We start from the raw sequence: 26,101 nt of genomic DNA, 5'->3' as shown, positions 1-26,101 counted from the left end.
TATCAAACTCTCCTAGGCATTGCCCTCCTGACATGGTTAGTAAGGAGCTGCTCTGATCATGTCTCATATGGTCCAGACCCTTCTGGAAGGTAAGCCTAGGTTCTCCATAGCTCCTTCTCCACTGACTGCAGGCTGAGCGTGCCCCTTTCCACATGGTAATGGATCTACTCAGCAGTGCTTGGTGCTTCTCCAACAGATCCCAGAAAAGCTGAAACTTTACACAGTGGGGATATGGTTAAGACAAAAATTCTGACCTGAACCTGGTATTTTATTGTAGTTTTTATAAGGGTAATAACATCCAACTTTTGAGGCACAAGTAAGCAAAGGATACCTACCAGGTGGAAGCAGGAGAGAATGCACAAAAAAGGGAAAAACAAGCAAGCAAACAAGCAAACAAAAAAAAAAAAAAAAAAACAAGCAAACCCACCCACCCCCCCAAAAAAAAAAAACCTAAACCCAAACCCCAAACCTTGTATGAAAAGTCATAACATCTGTGGTAAAAGAATTTTAATACATTGATCAAGTCAGTTGAAGATACCATGTGGTAGAAGAGTAGAAAAAAGACTAACAGTCCTGAAGGGAAATGGCAATTGACCTCTGCAGCTGTGTTAGCTGATCACAGTAGTACACAAGACTTCTACACAGATTCTGAGGGATAAACTTTCAAGATAGAAACAGAATAAAGCAGCAGGCTGACCGCAGATAGAGCACACCAAACACACTTGGCAACTTTCTTGCCAAAAGATATTTAATTTCTAGCTGGTGAATTGCAGGAAACCACATTCATCCAGACTTCACCTAATTGTTCAGTATGGCACTGTATGGGAAGTTGTGAGTTATTTTAAGGTTGTACAATTAATACAGGAAAAATACAGCAGGACATAGATCAGCCAAAAAGCAAGAAGAAATGTATTTACAGAGCACACAGGCTGGAAGAAAACTGTGTAATTCTTTAAGCATTAGGTTCAGTTCTGTAATAATTTTCCTTGCATGGCATAGCTAATAAAAAGAAGTAACAAATGAAATATGCTGGATGATGCTGGACAGTATGCTGAATGCAGAGTAGGATTGTATACTCGGAACAACTGCATTAATTGAAAGAATAGTAGAAGTTAAATGATACAAAGGGCAAGGGACAAATACAGACCTCTTGGTCTTTTTGTCTGAAGAATAAGATGCCTGACAGGAGGACATTCCCACCCAAAAGCTAATACCTTGGCCTTTGTACTGAGAACAGGAGCCCCATTTCCTCCCACCTGCCCCAAAAGCCCAGCCCAAAAGGGAAAGGAATAAAATACAAATAGAGCATGTTGGTGTATTGCCTGAAAGCATTAATTCCATTTTGCTCGTACAGGCTGAAGAGGAAAGGGGGCTTGAGGAGGCTAATGCTATAGGTGGCTTCCGTTCCATGGCAAAGTTTACTGACAGCTACAAAAAAATACAACCAACACTAGCATTTTACAGTGTGGTTATAGACATTTTATTTTTTAATAATAATAAAAAAAAGAATACATCATTTTGGTGACTGGAAATGTGTACAAAGTTACATATTTCAAAGAATTCACACATTAAAGAAACAGGCTTTGAAAGAGTTTTTCTAACGTAGTGGCATGGGACCTACAAATTCTTTCACAACTGATACTGCTTGTTTCAAATACTCTGTAATAATATGGCATTGGGAGAGCCAGAGATCCCCTGAGATGCCAGCACTGCTAGTACAGGAGGTGCCTGACCTCAGTCCATTAGCTGTGAGTACCAGAGATACTCCAGTAATTCTGCAAGGTAGAAAAGAAGATGCTCCAACAACACAATGCCATAATCTAAGGCTACTCCAGGAAAATCCAACAGTATCTCAAGGCTGTCAGTGAATAGGCAGTTCCCACACATCTTTAAATTAACTTATCCCCACTCTGGTATTTAGTAACAGCTTTAAGGAGTACCTTTATACATAAATCTATTTTTTAAGAAAACACTTGTGAAATTTACACAAACACTCACAACTTTAGCAACACCATGTTTCCAGTGGAATTTGGCTATTAGCTGCTTGCAGTTTATATACAAAGCTGATTAATTAGAAAAGCTGCTACAGAGAGCCAAGCTTTCTTTCCAGGTTAGCCCCTGGCTAGAACAAGAATTTCCTACATGTTATCTTCTAGGAGTTTGCAATGTTAATATTTGTGATTAGAACATCAGGGTGCAGTGCTTTGCAAACATTTTGTCTTAATATTAAATTAAAATCCAGTGCATTCTCACTTTCTGCTCTGACGTTATGGATCAGCTAATTGATACAATGTCCTAGGAATTCATGGGAGATATAAAAAGTTTGGCCAATAAAAATCCTTTAGACAAGTTCATTCCTGGTGCCAAGTTATTGAATTTAGAGCAACATCAAGCATGAATTTGATCTATAGTAGAATCACAGGCAAATTTTTTCCAGGATGTAGGAGTTTCCATTCCAGGTTAGCAAAACATTTTTGTTTTGCATGATCCCCACTCTATAGATATGGAACAGGTTAGGAGGGAAGCAGTTTGCCAAGCTCACAAGAAAGGCCAGCAACACATCCCAAAAGAGCTCCAGATTCCTGAAGAGCTGGCCCATGTTGGAGGTGCTGGACAGCAATGCCCACTTCTCTCCTTACTCCTACAGTTGTCAACCCCCTTCTAGTAGGAAGAAACTACATGATACTGCATTTGGGGAAAGGCTCACAGGAAAATGCCTAAAGTAAATGCATCAGGGACATACAACAAAAAAAAGCCCCCAACAACAAAACAAAACAAAACAAAAAGCTAGATTATCTCAAGACAGGGAAAAAACCTCTTCCTGTTGCTTTTGAAGCACTTAACTCCTTCCTCATCTTTGCCAGCTGCAGTCCTGAGTAATGAATGTCTGCCAGATCTGTGTGGCAGCTTCCTCAGACCCTTTCCTTGTGCTTCACATTAGCCAGCTTGACTGTTTCCTGCTCAGAGGCAGGTGGAGGAGACTCATCATGACATCCAATCATCAGCTGATAGACTATCACTCCTGCAATGGCTCCAAGGAAAGGAGCAACAACTGGAACCCACCACCAATGTTTACCAGTCCTGGAAAACAAATGGAAAATGCACAAGGTAAGAACTACAGCCTATGCATTAGGATATTATTTAGGATTCATTAGGATCTGGAACAATGCAAGATCTGGTCGTCCCCAAACATCACCGTTGACTTGCAAAAGACAACTGTACCCCCATGTCCACAGCAATTTCCAAGGTAGATATTCCCCACACTGCAAGTTCAGGTGACAAGCAATTCAGAAAAACTACTTCCAGGACTTCCAAGACTGTCCCTCCACCAAGAAAGGGGAGAAGCAGTTGCAGTGCCTGAACTAGGCACCTTCACTTCCCTCTCACAGCTTGCAGGAAAGCATCCACTGACAGCAGGTAGTCTGTACTGCTCATATCTCTCTTAATTTTCTCCAGCAACAACAAAATCCAAGCATAACAAATGTCCTACATTTTCTACCACTAAAAAAATTATGATAGTCTCATGTTCAAGATGCACCTGAACTTCTCATGGATGCTCTTATGTTTCCTCCCTGAGAGCAAAGTTAGGTCAGACTGTAAGTTTCTATCATTTCTTAACAAATTGGAGCAGTGTCTTTTATAAATGTTTACAAAACCCAAAGATACCTCACGGGTGCTAAGACTATGATGCCAGAGCTACCACTTACTTGGACTTGTAAGTTTTTTACTGACGCACAAGGTTTTCACTGGCAAGCACTTACCAGAACACCTCGGTGCCCCAGCCAGCAATGGCTGTGAAGAGACGAGGCCCAAAGTCCCTGGCAGGGTTGACAGCATAGCCAGAGTTGAAGCCCATGGAGGTTCCAATAACAAGGACAACAAAGCCAACTGTGAAAGCCTCCAGCCCCGTGGGCACAGGGTTGTTGTAGGGATCGACAATAGCCAAGACACAAACAATCAGGGAGGCTGTGCCAATGAACTGGAGAGGGGGAAAAAGAAGAAGAATTTAGTCTAGATTAGTCTCTTAACCAAATTATTTAACTCCTCTGAAGTCTCATGCATTTAGGACTCATTCTCTAAGCCAAAAAAGCTGCACTAAGTCATCCGATGGCATTATTGGACCACAGTGGACTGAGCACCCATGGGAATGGGATAGTGGAACGTGCTCCTCCCAGCAGCCCACAGGCTTGATCAAGGCCACACCTTTTTCTATACCCACAGAAGAGCTATGAGTAGCAGCTCAAGCAGCCAGAAAAGCTGAAGACATCTTCTTGAACAGGCTTGAACTGCCACAGCTGGGTGGCTCTGTCCTTTTATGGTTGATGGCAACTTTAAGGAAGAGACAGTCACCTCCAACACTAACCATCACCCCACACCCAGTTGACCTCTGGGTTATGTGACAGGCACAATAGTACAGTGGGAGTGAGGAAAAGCCATCCTTCCTTACGCTATCTCTCTTCAGGGGCTGAGACCAAGAGGTATCCTTTCCACTGGTGTCCTGGACAGCCTTGGGTGACTGGTTAATCCCCTTAACACAAGCCTCCTTTCTGTAAGGATGCATGCTGGCCCTGCTCTTCTTATGGGCTAGTGAGATACCTGTGTCAGCTCTAAAAACCTTTCTGGGTATCTCCTCTTTAAATGTAAATTCAGTCTCTATCTAAAGGAGAGGCCCAGAACCATCCCAAGGATTCTTCTTCAAATGCACCTTCATCCTCCAAGCACCTTCTTACCTGGTCGAAGAATCCATTCACAACGTTCAGATGCTGAGATGGGTAGGTGGCAAAGATACCAGCAGTGGCATTCTGTCCTGTTACATACAGCTGGTTGCTGCCAAAATCCCAGATGGCATCTAAGGGCAACGTAGAGAAAAGAAAGGTAGAGAAGTCTGTCATTTTCCAACACACACCAGAGAGAGGACCCTGATTGGATGACCAAAATGTGGGCTCCACAGAGCAATGAATATTGAGACAGAATTCCCTGAGTACCCCATTGCTTTGTGTTGTAAAACCTTCTGCTGTAGACTGCTCATTTGAAAAACTTAGGGTGTGACCCACCATAGCATTTTACCAGTCAGGCTCAGATGCAGATGGCCTGAGTCCCTGTTCCTAATATTTCTTGTTTGCCAGCACCAGGAAAGAGTTAGAGCCAATAAGGAAAACTAAGCTGATTCCAAACCTCTCCCAAAAGGTACCCAAATACCTGTGGTATCCATCTTGGTGCAAATACATGAAATATTGCTATCTATCTGATGTGCAGCAAACAGGACTTGGGCTGGTCTTGCACTTTCCTCTAAGCCAATACACAATTAGTTTCACCCTTCAGGGTTGTCTCATAGAGCAGTCAGTCCCTTGCCTACCACTATATAGGAGCTAGATAACCAACCTAGTTATTTATCTAGGGGTATCTAGATTCCCTCCATGGTTGGTGGAGAGAAAGACACTTTCTGAAGGTAGCTCTTCCCTGATTTAGGCAGCTAAAATGGGTTTAACTCTTCTGAAGGGGAGACTTCAGCTCACCAGCTAGCAAGGTAACTGTTATTGAACTAGAATCCTGATGTTTACAGAGATGAAAGTAGGTCCCCCTGCCTCTTTCTAAAGTGAAAAGCAGTTGGTGCTAGTGCCAGGGTGGCAGTTTCCTCCCTTCATGTGGAAGCTACGGTGACACAGATGTTCTGCTCAGCTACAGGGAACACTGCTCCGTTTGCCAGAAACAGACATCCAGAGGCAAACTTTGAGTCCAAACGTCACCCTTGATATTTGAGGAAGAGCAATTTCCAGTACAAAGAGTCAGTTCTTGCCCACTGAATGTGCGCATGAATGCCCCTTGTGATGAGGAACACCTCTCAAGAGGAATAAATGCATGAAGAACTGGATTTCTAGGATGCTTTCCAAGGTATAGAATGACTCTAATAAGGGCAGAAAAAACTGCTGAAAGTCCCATTGTCTGGAAGATAACACAAGACAATGCAGAAGACATCCATAGTGAAGTCTTTATCTTTTTTTAAACCAAGAAGGATAAAACGGCTCTGGAACAACGCACAGATATAAAATCTCCATCACTACTAATGTTTCATCAACATTTCTAAAAGATCTGTTTTAATCCAGATAGTACCTACAAAACAGGCTATCCAGTGGTCCATGTTACAATGACCATTACTCAAGGACAAAGATTCACATACTGACAGTGCTGGTTGGCCTTCAGATTGATTTGAACCCATCATCATCATGAGAACAGTAAAGTCTCCCCAGAAACAGTAAGGAAATTTCTCACATCTCTGCTCTGCAAGAAAATGCTTCTCTCTGATTTGGGAACCAGCCTCCCTGCAGTGAGTCATGAAGAGTACCCATCTCACCCCAACAAACACAGAAAGTTTCTGCACTTACCATAGTACAGCCCAAAGACTATGCCAGCTCCAAGGAAAGCCCCCAGGGTTTGGGCCAAGGCATAAATGGGTAGCTTGATCCAGGGCTCCCGGGCCAAGAAGCACATGGCAAAAGTGACAGCTGGGTTGAGATGTCCACCTGCAGAGAGGTTGGTGGTTATTGCACTTTTACGGGCAGAATTTGTGTCCCAGAGATGAGCCAAACACAGCGGGATACTGGTTTCCACACCAGTGCCACGTAGTGCACAGCCATCCATGCCTACACAACTGTCACAAGTAAATCCAGCCCACATGGAGCTACGACGTACCTGATACCTGTCCTGAGATCAAAATGCCGAGTGTCACAGCGAAGCCGAAGGCCAGGTTAACAGTCAGGAAATTTCCATGACTCCCTCTGCTGAGCACAATCTGTGCAACGGAGCCACAGCCGAACAGCTAGGAGGGGAAGAGGAGACTGAATTACCCTCTCTGTTTCATATCAGGGCCAGTTGCTGACGAGTGTCTGCAGCTGCTCCACTTACACTTGCATGCACCATCACAGCCCACCCATGACTCACAGCCTTCAAAGCTTCAACCTTCAGTCAAAGTATCTAGGTGTTATTTCCAGGGACAGCAGAGAAGGACAGAGGACACAGAACAAGCCTATCTGCTGGAAGGGAGAAATAAATCCAGGGCCAAAATCAAAAGCAAGATCAGACCACAGTTCACATCTCCAGAAGACTGGAGGTCTTTGTCCAACCATCTAATTTTCAGGTGGTAGGTGAGGATAATCAGCCGGACACCATCCTGGACCAAGGTGTTTACAGTGCAACTGTTCAGATGAGGGATTTGAGTACCTTATTGTTAAAAAGGCTAATTGTTTGACACAGTAGAACATAGACTGGCAGGGCACAATGCACGAAGTCCTCTTTCAGATGGCACATCACTGGCTGACAGTGAGGGATTGGGGCTGCCTCCTTGAGCTGAGGTACCTGCAGTTGTCCCAGCCTCAAGGTATGGTCTCTGCTGTGGGCACTCTGAGCAGAGCCCATGCCATCCCAAACCAGCCATGTCCCTCCTATGGAAAAAACATGTAAAAAGGGATCAGGGCAACACAGCTGGCCTCTCTCTGCAGCACCAGCATGGCACAGGTACCATCAAGAAAAGCGCATATTCCACAGACAGCCTGCCACCAGCACAGCCAGAGGCTTGGCCTTCTGTCTGTGATCAGGACCAAGCACTTTGGTTCTGCTGGGTGATAAGGGGTGTTTTCTAATAGCTGAGAGAGGTATGTGCGCTTGCTCAAAGACATTTTCTCCAAATGCACGATCCTTCTTTTCCCAACCACATTCAAAAGCCATCCTTCTCAAGCTCACCCTTGACAGCCCAGACCAGTTTCCCCTGGTAGTTCAGTTCATCACTCATTCAGCTGAAGCCTTCCTGCCTGCCAAGTCTCTCCATTACCCAGTATGTAACTCAAGGAGCCCAAATCCTGATCATCTCTATGCTTTTATCTTCCACTGATTCCACCTTTATTCATTCTTGGTGTATACCAGAGATTACATTAGCAGGTTCTGAGATCATCCTTAAACTAGGACAGGGATTACAGCTTCCTCCTAAGATCTTCAAATCTAGGCATCAAGGCTTGCCTTATTTCTATCGCCCATATCTATACACTCATCAAGACTTCCTGCTTCTGTGAACTCCATCATCCCAGAATTACTCAACTGACACAGAGGCAGTATCTGGTCCTAGGGAATAAGCCCCCAAATAGGTTCCAGGGCCACAGGGGTGGCTTTCTTCACTTCTCCTGCCCATTGGACATGCCCGTTGAGCAATGCATAATCCAGATCAGGGGCAAAGCCAAAATACACCTAACTCATCCCCTCCCATCCCCTTGACAACTGATGAATTTCTAATAAAGCAAACACTGCACTCAGCCTGCTGGGAAAGGAGCAGCCAGGTAGGATGCAGGCTGACTCACAAGGTGGACACTGTACACAGATGCCTCTGGACAAGGACCCAGCACAGGATCTTGTGTAGAAAGAATGAAGGAACCTGCAGGACTCATTAGTTAATGAGAGAGGACATCCAGCACAGCTCTCTAGTAGGTGCCATCAGAACAACCCCTTCAATGTCCTAACCCTGACCTGCCCAGCTGGGAAACCATGGCAGAGAAGGCACCTAGGCAAAGGCAGAAAAGATGAGTCTTGTTTATTGTGCAGCAAACAAAGACATCATTCCCAGCTATGCCTAAACCACTGAGGGAAGTGTAGCTCTAACTGACTAAATAAATACTGGCTAAAGACCACGGTGATATCTGTTCCTTCCCTTACCCCAGCAGAGCCTCAGCATGCTTTAGACAGAGGTTTGGAGAGAGTTCTTGGCCATAGTGTTCAATTCTCTACTGCCACACAGCACACCAGCCTGACCAGGGAGGGGGTGAGCCCACAAAAGCTGCAATGGGCACCTGAGTTTGGCAGGGTTGGCTCCAGGTTCTGATTTATGAAGGTATTTGTGTTATTCCCTCTGAAAAAAATGGCAGTTCTGCAAGTGGATGGTGGTTGGCTCATTAGCCACATATATTTTGGTTGCAGAAACCACAAAGTAAAGTTTCCCCCCTCCACTCACAGAGGTCTTCATTTAACCTCAAGGAAGGCCAGATCTGCCATTTCTCAGGTGGTGGTTCCACATCCTCCTCTCCCCCCATTCTACACCTGGCAGTAGCTCTCCAGCTTTTCCTCAGAAGAGAGTCTATGGGCCATTCAAAAACACCCCGGAGCCACTTCACAGGAACATTACAATTATTTATCAGATGAGCCCTGAGCACTACTTGGCTTAATTCAATTTAACAGCAGAAAACTTGACCCCCAGCAGATAAAAAGAGTAAGGTGATATTTAGGGACAGGTTTGAACTTTGATATGCATGTGTACAACTCCATGGAGTCCACTAAGCATGAACATACACTTTCATGCATGACATACACCCGTGGCATTTGACTTTCAGGAGCCAGTTCGAATCACGCTCACCCATGCTTTTGTGGCAAGTGGCTTGACATTACATAGTTTTGTTGTGGTGAAGGCTATTACAATTTTTAATCACATCATTTCCATTTCTGCTTTTTGCTAGTTTTCCTTCCAATACCTTTTCCCAGGCCACATGAGGTGGGACACCCTCAGCATCCACTTTTAAGTTTTCCTTTTCCAATGCTCACAAAGAAGCATTAGGAGCAGCCAGCTTGAGTTGAAAGGCAAGGAAGGTGAAATAAACACAATTCAGCATTTACCCCAGTGGCTTTTAAGTCCATGCAACAGATGTAAAATTTCTTAGTCAATATTACAGCACTATGGTTGGAGACAGTAGTGCACATCCAAGGCAGATATGACCACTCACTCTTGATTTTAATAACCTGCCTCCAACACTTCTTTTTTTTGTTGGTTTTTGTTTTGGTTTTTTGTTTGGTTTTGGGGTTGTTTTTTTTAAAAAAAAAACCAACCAAACATTCCTGGAAGAACATCCCAGCCAAGAGAAAACCAGGTTAATGCCTCACATGTCTGTGTGTGCAGCAATCAGCTGTTATACCCCCATGATCCGCTACCCAAGTTCAAAAGCAGTTTTAAAGTGCTAATAAAATGACTGCAACAAAGCATTAGTCTGATGTTATTAAAGCTACTATCCTAGGAATTGAGGTTAATGCACCCATTAACCAGGCTAATGGAAGCCTGCTCCCTAATTTCACCTTACTGGCTCTAGCAGATCTAAAGGCTTTCACTGCCAACAGGGAGGCTTCTCACTCCTCATGAACTGACCCAACTCCTTGCACTGTGAAAAATAACAAAATCCATGTTCTGCCAGATCCACCTCGGTGGATGGGAAAGGCTGCTCAGCCCCCACTGCCCTCTGATTAGTGGGGAAGATGCCAGAAAGGCAGTCAAACCATGGGTCTACTCTGAAGTAAGAGACATTTTAAGTAAGATTTTTAGCATTAGACACACAAAGGGACTCCTCTCTTTAAATCAGAGTGGAACTTCAACTACTCTCCTGTCCATTCAAAGGGAGAGGCTGGAAGGGGGGGAGGAAGGGGGCAGAGGACTATCACTTTACAGCCAGTTCAAACAACCTCCCAACTCCTTCTTCTGCAGCTCAATGCAAGAAGGGGTTAAAGGCACTGTAAGTCTCCCCCGTGGCCTCTTGCTGCCCTCCCCATGGAGAAGGACACATCTGAAGACAGATAAATCCCCATTGCTGTTTTTGCTCAAGCAGCACGCAGAGATCTTTCTCAACTCCATGGCCTGTGTGCCAGGATGACCTCCACCAACCTCAAAGCAGTGCAAGGAGCACTGCCATTTTTGCCTTTCCTCAAAGCATCTCTTGAACAACCAGACTTGTCATCATTTACAATTTGCAAAGCAAGGAGAAATGTTAGACCCCACAGTCAGGCTTCTTGTCCAGCACAGCTAGGGCCAGCCTGGACATAAACAGTTCTACAGGGTGGGGCAGCAACAGATGGTCTGTCATGTTACAGCTCTTTCTGCACCACATGTTGTCCTGGAGCCAGGCAGGACTCCAGAGACAAGAGGGTGTAAGGGAAGTTGTGCTGCACATACATCACGTGCTACAACAACACTGCACAAAGCTGGGGAGGCAAGCAGCACTCAGCACAAGAAACCTGAACAACCATCAGCAGAGGCATTGTGCATTTTGGGGCATTAGACAGGGAATTGGCATTGGGCATGAGAGAGGAAATCCACTATATTAGCCTGTTCCCTCACACACAGAGAGAAGCAAAAACACTTATTCTGATATTACTTATTATGATATCCCCGGTATCCCTCAGATCAGGATGCTTTAGCTCTTAGAAAGACCTATACTTCTGGTGGGGTTTTGGTCACAGGGATGGGCTGGGAAAAAGCTGCCTTCCCATTGATGGCAAGTCTTGGTGCCCAAACTGTTCTGTTTGTAGGAAGGAGAAACCTCCCTGCTCCTGCACAGGGACAGCAAGGAGGGACATTTTGGGACATTTAATGAAAAGCTTCAAGCTCTTCTGATGGAAGAGGTGAGGGAGAGTAACAGCACTGTCATTTCTCACACCTCTACACCCAGCAGCACAGACCCTTTGCCAGGAAGAATCAGCGGTCCTTGACATGCTTACAGCAAAGATTTCCAGCCACTTTCCAATCTAGCAAACCATTAAGAAAAAACCAAAATTTAATTTTCTTTTTAAATCTTATTCTCCAAATGTGAAAAGCTGGGTTCAAGTAAATCAGCACAAATCAAACAACGACTGTGGGAATTGCCGTGCTGCCCCAAATGGCAGCAGGTTGAGCGGCAACTTTAAGCTCTGCACTACTAACAGTTAAATGAGGCTTCTTTCACCTTGATCATCCCAACCACTTTGTTACTTTGGTTTCTGTGGTCAGCAGCACACTCATACTCCAGAAAGATCCCACCTGGTCACGAAGTCAAGACAGCCATGATTGAAAAGAATTTAGGAATTGTTTAGTTTGTTCTTTGCGCCTTTCCAGCAGTGAATCACAGTTAGTCCAACTTGGAAATCAATTATAAACAGCAAGTTCCTTCTCCTGCGAATGTAAAAACCAAACAGAGGCAGTTTCGGTATTTACAGCCAGCCAAGCAAGGCAAACAAATCAAGCCTTTAAGGGAGGCACAGAAGCCTGCTGCTGGAAATCTAGCTTTAGTAAGCTGCTACAGTAATAACACAAACATCAAGAGACTTGGAAAATGCCTTCAGCGTTTGCATTGCTTAACTATTGCCAGCAAGCAGTGCTTCTGACATAGGTATAAAGTTCAAACCTAAAGTACTACTTTTAAAGTGCATTTTGAACAGGAAAAAAACCCAGTCATTTTAATTATCAGAGGGAGGGTAGAATAAACATTCTTGTAACACTAAGGACACTACCTGCAGACTACAGTCACATTGTGCAAAGTGCGGTACACAGCAAAAGCAGCTTGCAAGTAAAGAGCACCTCACCTTTGCACTATTCAGGGCTTGGCTGCCTTAGTTGTTTGGTTTTTTTTTTCTTATCTTATCTTAAAAAAAAAGTCACTATTTGCTACCTTTACATATTCCTTAAAAATAAGAAAAATAAAATCAAGCACTAAGTTAATTCCTACAGGCAAAGAGACTGTGCAGGGGTCTGAAATCACTTTGCTCTAGAAGAGTTTGAGAGAGCTGCAGTCATTATGCAAGTGAAAGGGAGGAGGGAAGAAGCTGAAGCCATGCCAATATTCACAGTGGGACAAGTTTTACATTACACAGTGAAATTTCAGTAAGCTGCAAACTTTAAACAGTCTCCTTCCCTTCAGCTCAGGAAGTTAATTTCAGTGTGAACAATATCAAATCTTAAATCCATTCCTAATATTGTTCAGTCAGTTCCATCTCCCGTGAAGCCAATTTCATGGATCCCAGGTCTTTCCTCAGGTATTTTACTGGCTGAAGCCCATAGGAGATATTTACTGGGCTCAGATGCAGCTAAATGCATGCATTCCCATCTCAGCCTGCTGGCAGGGTGGGTAGCAGGGACTTCTGCAAGGTACAGAACGACAATCTCTCTCCTGGGACTAACCAGTTCAAACTACTACCCATGCCATCTGAAAGGGGAAGAAAGTAATCATCAAGGCCCTTTCTGTTTTAGGCAGGTGATAAAATGAAAAGATGCAAAGAATATGGGTGGTAGAGAGCAAAAAACAATATTTTTTTAGTAAAATAAATAGAATCTCTAAGCGTCACTTCATTAACAGAAGAATAGACTGCGAGAGCTCCAAGGCAGAAAGGGGTTGATGCCCAGCAGAGCCATACTGCAGACTTGCAGCCCTGGAGAAATTTCCATCTCTGTATACCCTGTTTTTGCCTGCTGACATCCCAGGAGCATTCACCGATGTTTGGGACTTGCCCATTCCTCCCACCAGCCCACCCCGCCTTCTCCCACATTGACTCAGTACACACAGCCCTCCATCCACTGCAGTGTTGTTGCTGCAGGAGATCCCAGGTCACTTTTACAAGACCTATAAGATGAAGTTGAACATGTCAATAAAACCAGCATTTTCTTGCCCCCAGACATCAGCTCAGGAATTCCTTGAGAAGGTGAGAGGTATGCTTGTGCATTTACACACACACACTTTAAAACACAGCAGGTGTGGTGGTCCCGAGGACAAGGCATGTGTAGCCCACTGCTGCCAGTGCATCATCCAGCCTTGCTGATGGATGCCCATTACCGCCTTCATTTTGGAGGCTGGTTATGATTTTGGACCTAACTTTTCCTTGGGCTCTGAGCACATACCAAATCCTCATTGCCCCAGAAAGGCAGAGCTGTAGGGAAAAGTAATCTCAGTCATATCAGCTAATACAGTTGGAAGAAGAATTTTTTGGATCACAAGCTCTTCTGAAAGCTCAGGTCCACATGGCTTAAAGGCTTGCCTTTTTTTTCCAGCAATATTAACTTAGCTAGCAGGAGACATTATTCCTCCTTTCAAGTCTTACTTTGCTTCAATCCTGAGACTAACTGCAGCAATATCAGCAACTCATAGACAGCAACTCTCTACCTGTTAATCACTTTTCTATCGTCTTCTACCCACCTTAATCCCAAATAACCCTTCCCTGAAAAATCAACAGGACTTGTGTGCAATTCACCAAAGCTAGGTCACTCTGATGATAAAGCCAGTGCACTGTGAGAAGCTGCTTTATTTTAAGAGTGGTAGAAGTTTAGGGGGACTCTGGTGAGCCCACTACCCTCCCACACAAGACCCAGCAGCTTGCTTTTCTTCACCAAAAAAGATTCTTATTTATTAAAAAGTGTTGGTGCTTTTGTGTTGTCCCTAGGAGCATGTGCAGCTTCATCAAACCTTCCTCGGCTTTCTGCTCCTCCAACTATTACCTTTCTCCCCAGACAAACCTGTAGGATTGCTCTGGCTTTACACCACTTCAGAAGAACTTTCACCTGCCAGGTATTCACTGTGTGAACACCAACTCATTTCTACTGCAATGTCAACGCAGCAGACTCGTGGCCTGTTGGGCTGTCCTGCGTTTTCAGATGCAGATGTCCAAAGCCAGATATGCTTATCTCAGTTTTGCTACACTGGTATTTTCTCCCCGCTCCTCACACACAACCATCCTAGCTGTTCATATCTGCGTTTGACTTTGAAGCAAGCCAGGGCAGCTCAAAACATCTTCAAACTAAGTCACTTATACAGATATCCACCCCACTTTATTCCTTATATCCCATCCGTTTGGAAGCTGAGCACTAAAAAAGGCAGAAGAGTTTTGTTGCCATTCACCACTTAAAAACACATCGACCGACAGCTCAGCGCTGTCACACACATGGCAAGCACAAGCTCTTCATCATCTGCCAGCTGACACGACCCTTGGGACCCTGCAGCCAACAGCACGATCACTGCAGCAGTTTAAATTCTGGCTACTTCTTCTCCATATGATGCACAAGTTAAACAAAGCAAGGTGAGGAAAAAGCTTTCACTTCCCTGGTGATAACACTTGAAGTATTTCAGTGCCAAAAAAATATTGCAGGGCAGACAGAAAGGAAGTTTTACATAATTTCTAGGAAAACGCTGCTTGCAGAGACTATTTTGCTCCCTGCACTTTGCAGACACATGAAAGCCCCCAAACACCCACAGAGCTCTGCCCACCCTTTGCCAGCAACCCTGAAGCTCATCCTATGGCAACTTGTGTGAATTTTTTTCCTGTGGACAAGGACACCTCTAGTCCTCACAGGGCAGGTTGCACTGGAGCTGGGCTCATGCCCAGTGCAAACTCTGGCAGCGGTGCAGCCCCTTCATCAGGACAATTTCACCCCTCACCCAGGGGTTAGAGAGCATCCCTGCATACAGCATAGACTCACCACCAGGATCAGTGTCCCCAGGCACTCAGCCAGCGCTTGCTGGACTAATTTGTTTCTGATCCTCAGGTGCTCCTCCACAGTAGCAAGAATGTCCTTTTGCCTCCCCATCGCAGTAGAGGTGCCCTCCAAGTGCTGTCAGGGAAAAAGCAGCAGCTGACAAAGCCTCAGCAAAGTTTCTTCCCCAGCAGAGCTCCCTTTGCTTATAAATAAGTTTGGCGATGCCTGACACACCTCCTGGATAGCCACACCCCTTCCACCCTCTCTTCAAACCCAACTTTTTTTTTCCTCCTTTTTGGCGTGAGACAGAGTGGGTGGTTTTCTTCACTTTCTTTGTCACATGCATAGGTGAGCAAAGAATTCAGGAGTTTCAGAAGAAGGAATTAAATATGACAAAGATGTCCTGCTCTAACCACTGCTGTTTTCATCACTTACCACCTAAAACACGGGGCCATATTTGCCTCTCTCCAGCTTTAGCTGAGGTCCTAAAAGCTAAATGCATGGATTGAGTAGTGTCTTAACCTATTTGTGCAATCACAGTACCCTTCTTTCAGTTTTTTTCCCTCCCAGATTCCTGCAGGATGGCAAAGTGGTGAGTGCTGATCCAGATCCTGCAGGTACTTTTACAGAAAAATCATGGGGCAGAAGGGTTTGATCCCCCACACTTGTACTGCAGGCTGAGGACAACAAACCTCCTGACTCCAGCAACTACCTAGCTGAAACTGGTATCAAGCAAGACCAGACCTCTCTCTATGAAAAGCAGCATCTGAGTCCAAACTCCTGTGTATCACTACAGTTTCTCTCCCCCTCCCAGGGCTTTAGGAGAGCATTTCCAGCCTAGTCCCCATGAAAGCTGTGAAGAGTAGTGAGAGGTCCCAAGTGCAGAGCCAATCCCTTGTCATAGGACCTTGACAAAGAGATGACTGATTTGCTGAGCCTTGCAGGAACCAACTTGCTGCCTTTTCATCCTCAGTAACATCCTGTATCACCCTAGCACAGTTCTATGGGGCAGTCTGAATGAAAGCTGTCCCAGTCCATACCATCTGGGGTGAGGGCTGCTAACAGGACGCATGCCGCTCATGGCATCTGGTTTCTGTTAAGTGAACAGTAAAAATTCCCCAGGCTCTTTGACTCACCAGGGCTTGATGCAGAGCAGCAGGGCTGAATTTGCAGAACTGAAGGGGACCCCTTTCCTGGATTTGTTCCCCCACCTCCTCTGCAAAGCCACAGATGCCCAGCTTTTTCTCTTCCCCTTATTTAACCATTGGCTTTCCTGTTGGAAGAGCAGAGCTTTTTAGTGCAGCAGTGAATGGGCCTTTATTTCATACAGAAACTGCAGCCAGCCCAAGGAGTAGAGTCAGGAATGTGGTTATGAAAGCAATAACATGTGAGGAATCAAATGCAGGGAAACACTTGGGTCCAAACATAATTACAGGGGAAGGAAACTGTCATTATTTTTTGCTCAGGCCTGGTCTGGTATCACTAGCATCAATGGGGTCCTCTGAACTACAGCAAGCACTCCATCAGCCCCATGCATGCTCACTGAAGCTGGGGTTCACAAACCAGTGCTCAGGACACCCATTTTTCACCTTCTCTCCGCTTCTTTTCCCTTGTCCTCTTGCTGTGCATCACCCAAGCTGTGGAGGATCCACAGCTGCTCCTCTGCCTCACTTCCTCTTGCTCTCCCCTCTCTATACTATGCTCTGACCTTTTCACCTTGACCCTGTATCAAAGCCATCACTGCCAGAAATGAAGCTGTGTGTTGGGTGTTTTTCCCTTTTGGCTGTTCCTAAGCTCAGGCACGCGGGCTGTTTCACCACTTGTTGAACCACCAGTGTGCAGATGCTATGTTCTGTGGTGTAGGTTTACTGAGATGTATTTAGACAGGCTCCTGGATCCTGTTCCTTCCGTGGTAGTGGGACAGGGCCATAAGACCAGAGAGAGACAGGTGAGCAGCAAGAGGCATAGGGAGATGTGATGTTCTCCACGTAGGTTGGTACATTTCTGCTCTCTGCAGCATCTGAGCCCCTTTGGCTATGCATTGAGGATACAGAAATTTCCTCACAACTAGTGAAGGGACAGGAGATGTCTAGGATCCCAAGTTGATGGTAGAAGATAATTGTAACACCAGCATCAAAGCTGGTGCTTGGAAAAGTCTAGACAGACACAGGCCTGAGGAGCCAGAGTGGGGTGGGCCCTCCAAAACCGCTCTGCAACTGACTCACAGCCTGACCCTAAGCAAATCTTTCACCTTTCCACACCTCAGCTTCTTCATCAGTAAGTTGGGGAGAGTGACACAGGATTCCCTTCTCAGGGCGTTGTGAGGGTGAATCACTGCAGCCCAAGATCCAATGACTTAAAGTGAGCAATGGGGATTTATGCAATTTCTTTCCTAACAGACAGCCATGTTATTACCTAGGAAGAAGCCTGGGGAAGGGGCTGTGATGCAACACTGCAAGAGACACATCTTTTCAGAAGCAATAACTAACCAAAGTGTGGGTAAGGGCTGAAAGACCCCAGTTCCGGAATTTCTCTGTGCCAAGGCAGGAATTGCCCTGACACACCATTCTGGGCTCCAGGGCCTCATGATCAAAGTACAAAACAATTAAAGGTGTGTGTCAGAAACAATAGGTTTCCAAACAAGCCCATCTCCTACAGTAAATGGTGTGCAGGGTACTGGTACCCAGCCTGATGGTTAGAAGTCCACAGGTTAGTAGAAGTAAACAAGGAAGGATGTCACAGCAAGACTAATAAGGTAGGCTCTCAGAGCTGCTAGGCTTTCCTATTGGTGGTGGACATATCAAGATGTCCGCACCTTTAGCATTGCCTTGCATGGACTTTCAAAGACTCTATTTCAGAGCACAATGGCTTGGAAAAAGGAAATTTCCAAACCTCTGTCACAAAAACTCATGCCTGACCTCCTGGTGGTGGTAGAAAAGCTACTGAAGCACAAGCAAGGAACTCCTGTTGTCAATTGTGGCCCAATTCAAACATCAGGTGTTAAAGTGCCTAGAGTGAACTACCCTTATCAATCTGTACAGTGTCAAAATATCACAGCAGGAGGCAGGGAGAGGCAAAGTAACACTTTAATTTATGGAAAATCCTGGTTGACCAGAGGAAAATTCAAAGAGAAAAAGCACCCTCAACTCAGCAGGGAAATCAGAGACAACATTATTCTGTTGTTCTTGTCCCATAAATCTCAATCTTTTCTTCCAATATCTTCTGGGACACAAAAATATGGAAGTAGCTAGGGATAAACCAAAATTTGAACCCATACCCCTGGCCCCAGTCCAACAGAGCACCTATCTGTAATGTTTGCCACTTTCTTATTCCTTTCCTTTACCTCCTGTAGAACGGTACAACACACCACAAGAAACTCACTGTGCTCGAGTTGTTATTTCTAGACATGATCCAAAACCAACACCTAGGTTCCAAGTTCGCTGTTTGCATTGCTGCTTGGCTCCCTCCCTCTTCACTCCACTCCAAGATAAAGACACAAGTGAAGTTTTAAAGGAAGAACTGATCCTTGGCTCCTCCCCTTCAGCTGTTTTCCTACTGCTTTGGTGACATAAAATAAATTCAGGCTCATAAACTCCTTGGCTTTTGCAGTGCTGAATCAGCCTCCAGCAATGTAATTTTTCCTATTAAAAACTAAGTTTACAAAGTAACCAGACTCTTCCTTAAGCAACCGAATGGATAAATCTGGACTTATGGGTTTCACATCTTTTCCAAGCTAGATTGTTTCACTCATCCCAGGATGCATGGTGCAATCCAGTACAGAGAAAAGCGTGAATCACACAAATCTGTAATGAGTCTCATTGCACTGATGGCTGGGTCACCTAGTGCAAAAGCCATTATGCCAAGAGAGATCACTGGGTCAAAGCATGACAGGACTAATCCTTGTGAAATCTCCGTTTGGAAGATACCATCTGTGACCATCTTCTTCCCATAGTCTACTTGACAGAGCAATATGGTGACACATTCAGAAGATTTCACTAAAAATAAAGATTATAGCTTGCCTAGCAAGGCAGGATAGGAAGTGAGTAGGTAGGAAGTTTATAAGCTGTCTAAATTATTCTAGCTAGAGGGTTGAGTGCATTGATTTCAACAACCTGACTTGAATCTCCAGACTTGCAGAGCCAGGTGTTCGTTTCATGTCTGGGTCTGCTTAGCCCTCCACCTTAGTTAGAAAACTGGAGAAATTCCTCCAGGGAACAGGGGTAGTCTACACAGCTGAGGGTTGTTGATGGCATCTATGTTTGGAGAAACTTAAGGTGAAACTGCAATCCTAATTTAGGTACCTCAGACATCTGAGAGAGGCCTGGAAGTTGGCAAACTGGATTTGGAATTTGAAATACAATCTAGTAATGGGAATAATATTCAAAATCCCTGAAAACAGCTCTTCATTAAGTCCACTTCTTGGGACCAACTGGAGCAAAATGTGATCCTGAGGTGAGCCTATCCTCTTATTCAGAAGGGTCCCATAGGGATGGATCACCCAGAGTTATACTGGAGCAGAGGCCCACAGCCTGTTCCCACTGGCGGTTCCTTCTCATGTCTGATTTCCTCCTCACCCAAAGCTGGTCACAATTTACAGGAATAAACATGATTCATCATATGCCATTCCTGTAGAGAAGCCATTTTCCAGTACAAGTAATTACATAGCAGAATAACTACTGTACACTGGAAAAGCACCAATTGCTCCAGAAGAAAGCTTTTTAATAACACATCTGAAAGGAAATAGGATTTTGGCAGGAGCTTCTCCCATAAACTGCTCTCTGTAGACAGTCGTTCTTCTGACAGCTGCAGAGCCAGTACTGACTTGGAGACACTGCTATTGCTGCACACCACAGAGAGTTCAAAGACCCTGAAGACAGAAGACACAGAAATGGGGTGAAACTCCACTGGCACAAAGTGTGAGTCAGGAGCAATGACAAGAACTTTTCATACTAGGTGAGAACATGTCCAGGAATAGAAAGTATGCCTGCTCTCCAACCTACCCACAGGTAGGCCCAGCACAGATGTCTCTGGGCACAGAAACAATCGCTTTAAAAGCAAAAAACTCCCAGATGTCATTTTAGATGTCTACTCCATGTCATCACTTTAGAAGCATCTCTTGCTGGCTATAAAGTAAGCCTAAAACAACTAGGCCAAATGGAGACAGCTACATATAGTTGATGTAACTCACTCCCAGCCTTTAAGGAGGTGCAGACCAGCAAAATGCAAAGATATTTGTACCATAGATGGGGTGAGGTATTTGCAATAGGGTCAGGGAAAAGTTAATACTGTTCCACAATTCACAGCAGGGGCTCTTTTTGCAATACCATATGAATTTCAGATCTCCCATGCTCCAGAATGACAAACTGAAAGTAGAATTGTTGCAAAGAAATATCAGAAGAACAAGCAGAGGAATGGAGTCGCTCCATTGCAGTATAGGCCAAAAGTGCTCAGATAAAGTAATGCAGTGAATCCAAGGCCAAGTTAGGACACACTGCTGTCAATATATACATCAGAAAGCAAAAGAGCTGTTTGTGTTGGCACAGGTGCAACTAGGGATTAACCAGCCATGGATAATCTTAGGCTGGAAATTAGAAACCGTAAAAGTATGGAAATTCTGTAGATATTTTCCAATTCTAGGAAGATGGTTTCCTTTCCTAGAAGATGTAAAGGCAGAAAGTATAAGAGGGTTAAATTTGAAAGGAGACATGGAGTTCCCTGAGGTAGTTAGCTTGTTTTCCCCAATTTCTGTACTGACCCAGTTTGGTACCCCAAGTCTTGCTTACCCTCATATGGTCTCTGCAAGGGAATTCCCACTAACCTGCACCCTCAGAGAAGAGAATCAGGTTTCTGAACGGTAAAAGTACCTTTGGAGCAAACTACACTCTCTGTCTTTTATGACTTCAGGGCTGTCAAAGGACTTTAACTACCAGTTCACCTGGACACTCCCTAAATCCACCCCTGCAAATGCAAAGTGAGCTTGCCTACACTTGCTGCAAGTGAGAACAGAGTCTGCTGTCCCCTTTGGGACATCCATTGCTTCAGCTGATTTTAAATCAGACTGAATCCTGGGGGAATTTCCATACTGGCCTTTTTTTTTTTTCCCCTGGGTAGTTTAAGTATTAAACATTATCCCTAAGCAAACAGGCATTAAGGAACTGCATTGTAATGGACATTTCTGAGATTCCATAATGCAACAGGGATTTGGCATGGACAAGCCACCTGAGACGAGTGCCTGCGGCTGTGGAGATAACAGGGCTGTAAACAGAAGGGCCGGGCTGTACAGTCGATGCAACACCAAAGTCTGAAGAGACATAAGCACCCACCTTCCAATTCACCAGGAGAGTCCATCTCCCAAAGAGAGGGACAATGTCCTCTACCTGACAGACATCAGCACAGACAGACATCAGCAGGCATGGGACATGAGCTAGTTTTGGGTGATAGCTTTCGAACTGGTTCTGGAGGCTTCGGTGAAGGCTTGATCTCATGGGTGGGGAAAAGCAAAGAACTTGAATACTGTTATATGAAAGCCACTGTCTTCCCCTCCCTCCCCTTGGATGGAGTTACATTGGTTGACTGACCCTGTGGCTCACCTGGAATATCCCAAAGGTAAAGAGCCAACATTTTATTAGAAAAATGTCCTGACCTCTTTCTCTTGGCCCGCCCAGAAGGAAAAAAAGTGGGGATTTACACACTGAAAGCCCTAAGAAGAGTCAGCAACAGCAGATGCCAAAACAGGACATAGGGGATATTCAGAATTTCAGTCCTAAATTAGGAGCACTGAAATGGGGCTAATCTTAGGCTCAGGAATACATCCATTACTTCCCATGTGTGGACATAGGAAATCTAAGCCCCAGAGTTCTTCATGACCCAAGGCATGGGTGGATTTTGTCTTGAGAAACACACTGTCAAATCAAAGTGGTTTGTGGAAACAGAAGGGAGCACATGGCAGGAGCAATCCCTCCCCAGACAGGCAGCCCAGTTCAAACCTTCCTGATCTCCCCATAGCCCTTGCATCTGAGGGTAGGGTCAGGTGTTGAGAACAGCCAGTCCAGAAGCCACAGGAGCTGCCTGCCCTGGCACATGACAGGGGCCTGGGGATCAGAAACTGGCAGATGGGAACAGATGCTTTCCCATGAGTCACCAGTGCATTTGTAGCCACCTTCCAATTCCAATCACCTCCTCCTGGGGTCAGACACCCCTTTTCCTTTAGGCAAGGAAACCCCTAACCCTGCTGACTGCCAGCACCCAGTGGGGGCAGGATGAGACTTGAAAGCAACATTGTGTGGAGGCAAGCACAGAGTGTACTGAAGGAACAAACAAGGGGTCCTTTCCTTCCACCCACAGAGAGTCCTTGAGTCTCTATCCCCTCTGGGATGCAGAGGGGATGGATCTCATCGTCCTTGCAGCCCCATATCTCCCAGCTCCAGTCCTCCCAGCAAATCCCAATAGTGGAGTCCCATCCCCACCACAGCTCCTGTTCACTTCCAGACTGGAGAATAAAGAAGGTGACAAGAGCAGAAGTGGTCCAGGGAGCTCAGAAAACACAGTGAGGAGGAGAGGTTACCCCTCCCCAGGCTGGCAGCAGCCCCAGGTCTTTCCATCACAGGCACTTTGCTGCACTGTGTGTTTTGTGGGGTGGTAGGAGTAGGGCAATGCTGCCAAGTTACCACAATGGCCACCCTGTAGCAAGGTATCTTGCTACGCACCCTACTTGGGAAACCATTTCCCAGCAAAATCTGTCAATGAAAGTCTGTTGTGTGTGGCTGGGGTTTCCCAGGCAGAGCTCTGGATTCTCTGGGGACAGGCAACATCTCTCCTGCTTTGGTTGTTAACCTACACACCAATGTACCCCTTCTGCTTCAGGCTGGGGGTATCAAACACCCCAGCCCCTACCAGGAGGCACAGGTGACGGGTCTTTGATGTTCACCTCTGTTTGCCAAGCCCGCCACTCAGACATCACACCCACCCCTCCTGCTACCACATCCTGCAGGAAGCCCACGGAGACCTGAATCAGACTTGAGTTGGGCAACTGGAGTCAGCAAATTGGATACCTATTACTGAAAGGCAAGATAAGATCACTTACTAAGATCACTTACACTCATCCTGCTTGTGGCTTGGGGAGTATCTATTGCAGGCATCCAGATGGGGCATCCGCTCAGCCTTGCAAAACCCTTATGAAGAAGCACCAACCCTGGCTCCACACATGCTCCCCCACCCCTCCCACGATGAATACACTCAGCTGGCAGAAATGACAATGCGCAGAAGGAGGGAGTGGTGCTTGGCATGGCCATCATGTCATAAGAGCACTTCTGAGACCCCTGAGAGTCAGGAGCTGTGCCACCGGCATGCCCACCACTGGAATAGGCAGCTTTGCAGCAAGAAGCAAAGCACCATGCAGTTCTTCCAGTGGGCATCCTTGATGCTCTGTGGACACAGCACCAAGGTGTAAAGGTGGTGGTTGAACTCAGCAGGCCTCCAAGCACAAGCTGTCCAGGGTGAACTCATGTGGAGAGCTGGCAAACACTGCTGGGTTTTCAGCCAAGGATTCTGAGCAGCCCACAAGGATCCAGACCAGGGCATGCAAGGGGGCAAAACTGTAGCAGAGGGAATCACCTTGGCGGTGGTGCAACCTTCTTCTGGAACTACAGCCCTTTGCTGCTGTGTCTCATATTATTCCCAGGAGCAGACACAGCAGCCTGTCCTGACTCCTTCAAAAATGGGCCAAAACTTTTCCTTAGCTTCAGTCAAGAGACAAGAGGTCTGCAGTGGTGTATACCCATGTACAACCTGTGCTGCCCATGAGGCAGAGGTGAGCTACCCCTTAGATCAGACATATCTTTCAGAAAGACATCAAGTGAGGGATAAAGACCCATGGTTCTAGAGGCGGCACCAAGTCTTTACACCAACAGTGTCCCAGGAGGGAGATGCAGACGTACGCTTAGGCTAACCTGCTGGGTTACTTCAAGTTGGACCACAGCAAGCCCTGCTGAGAGTAGCCCAGGAACCAGGGCTAATTGCTAGTAACTCTTCCCAAGGTGCTGTATCTAGAAAAGAATCAATTTTTTCTCACTGAAATGGAGGGTTCTTTAGAGGCCAGGGAGGAATGCTGCTTCCCTGACACCAGCCCTGATAATTTTTTGCTCATTACCATTTACCGTAAGGTGCTTCGGAGATGTTTCTGGAATGTGCAGTGCCCTGAGAATGACTCTGGGCCCTGAAACTCTAAACCAGCTCATGGACCTCCATGGTCAATGATCACATCTGTCATTATTACCTCCAGCTGCTGGAGCTGTTGAACTCAGGTCACTGCTCAGTCTTTCATCACTATTGTTTTTGCAGCTTGGTAAACAGGCAACTTTCCATCCTTGTGCCTGGGACAATGCATCACATCATTCAATGGATGTGCTCCAAACCAACACCTTAAGGTTATTGTTAACTTATATAACAAGAAATGTTGGGCTAAATCCTCCATGTGTGTAAACTGGGGTGCCTTCTGCTTTCACAACAGATAATTTGGCCCCTAAATCTTGGTTGCCCTTGGTCCCAGAATGCTCCCCTGTTTGTGCTCTGCACCATCAGCTTGTGGGCAACACTACAGGTGGTTTAAGACATGTTTGGGCTCTGCCCTAGCATGTGTAAGAGCCCTGGTCACTGCCTGAGATTATACTTCAGCTATTGTCTCCTTTCACAGGAAAGAAGATGGCAGAAAGCAAAGGCACTATGTGTGTACGAAAGCTGAGTTTTGCCGGCTACAAACTTTATCTGCAATGAAGTTCAAAGAGCCTTGCTTAGGGGTCTGCATGGACATAAGGTGCACTTCTTAGAGCTGGTATTTCCAACAATAATGATGTTCTGGATCTGCAGCCCATCCCTCACCAGGACTGTCAATGCGATTTGGTGTAATGGCAAGAGATGGAAAGGCAGTACAGAGCCCTGCTGTCATGTGACTTGTCTGGCCACCTGGACCAGCTTTTGAAAGGCCATGGCAATGAAAAGGTTGTCACTGCAATATCTGACCTCTTTGCTCACATTGGTTATGTAGTTGATATCCACTAGCTGGAGGCTTGCTGGAGAGTGCAGAGAGGAGGGGAAGGGAACCCCACATGGCAGTAGATCAACAAGAGAGGAGTATCTGCACCCAGCCCTGACAAGTGCAGGGCTGTGGGTTTTCAGGTGGTTTTGCTTTTTTGAAGGATGGTCAAAAGTTAAAGACAGTAAAGGCAACACCAGGAAATTCACCTGAGGGCTGAAGCAAATGCCCTTTGGAAGGGAGAAGCTGAGAGTTCAGTGTGTTCAGCTTTTCAGAGAGAAGAAGGAGCGGCAGCTTGATTATAGGTACAAATAACTCTGTGAGGAGAAAAGTACAAGGTCTTTAATTTCCAGGAGAAAGGCATGTCAAGTCAAATGGCTTTTAGCCTTGAGCCAGACAAATACAAATGAGAAGCCCTGGCATGGGGATTTGCACTTCCCCAGCACAGTGCTGGCTATCCTGGGTCAAGCAGGCTGGTGGGCTCAGCAGGGGTTATCTCTTGGGAGAGAGGGAAGACACCAATGCAAAGAGCTGGAATATTTTTCTATCTGCCCATTGACTGCGGGTTCTGGTGCTCCAGAGCATGCTCCATCATGTCCCCCTTTGAAAGGAGTATACACTCCAGTAGGATGAGCGAGATGTGAGCAGAAGTAATTTGCTAGCTTGAGGCTCAGCCAGGCTGAGTCTGTGCTGCACTAGTCATGTTGTGTGGCATCCCTGAGCTCCAGGGATCTGGAACCAAGCCAGAATAATTAATTGTGCAACACCTTTATGACCTGGAAACCTGCCTCTCCTCCCTTATATAATGGCAGTGCCCAGGGGCAAGTCATCTCTTGCTG

At 45.7% G+C, this 26,101-nt stretch overlaps 1 protein-coding gene across 1 annotated transcript; it reads right to left on the bottom strand.

Moving 5' to 3' along the window:
• Window positions 1-1,456: 1,456 nt before the first annotated feature.
• Window positions 1,457-15,434, bottom strand: AQP3 (aquaporin 3 (Gill blood group)). Its single transcript, XM_075078565.1, has 6 exons — window positions 15,236-15,434; window positions 6,691-6,817; window positions 6,384-6,521; window positions 4,731-4,849; window positions 3,762-3,979; window positions 1,457-3,081 (listed from the first exon to the last, which is right to left on the bottom strand). The coding sequence occupies exons 1-6, from the start codon at window positions 15,341-15,343 to the stop codon at window positions 2,913-2,915; spliced, it is 879 nt and encodes a 292-aa protein (XP_074934666.1). The 5' UTR covers window positions 15,344-15,434; the 3' UTR covers window positions 1,457-2,912.
• Between the last annotated feature and the right edge of the window lie 10,667 nt (window positions 15,435-26,101).

Source organism: Phalacrocorax aristotelis, chromosome Z (genome assembly GCF_949628215.1).
Source record: "Phalacrocorax aristotelis chromosome Z, bGulAri2.1, whole genome shotgun sequence".
In the NCBI taxonomy this organism is placed as follows: Eukaryota; Metazoa; Chordata; class Aves; order Suliformes; family Phalacrocoracidae; genus Phalacrocorax; species Phalacrocorax aristotelis.
Note: the sequence above shows the minus strand (reverse complement) of the source record. Positions and strands in the feature narration are given on the sequence as shown.

Coding starts and splice junctions, on each gene's coding strand:
- AQP3 (XM_075078565.1), bottom strand. CDS start 15,343: ATGGGGAGGCAAAAGGACATTCTTGCTACTGTGGAGGAGCACCTGAGG. Junction 6,522..6,690: donor GATCTCAGGACAGGTATCAG/GTACGTCGTAGC, acceptor ACCTCTCTGCAG/GTGGACATCTCAACCCAGCT. Junction 4,850..6,383: donor AGTCTTTGGGCTGTACTATG/GTAAGTGCAGAA, acceptor CGTTGCCCTTAG/ATGCCATCTGGGATTTTGGC.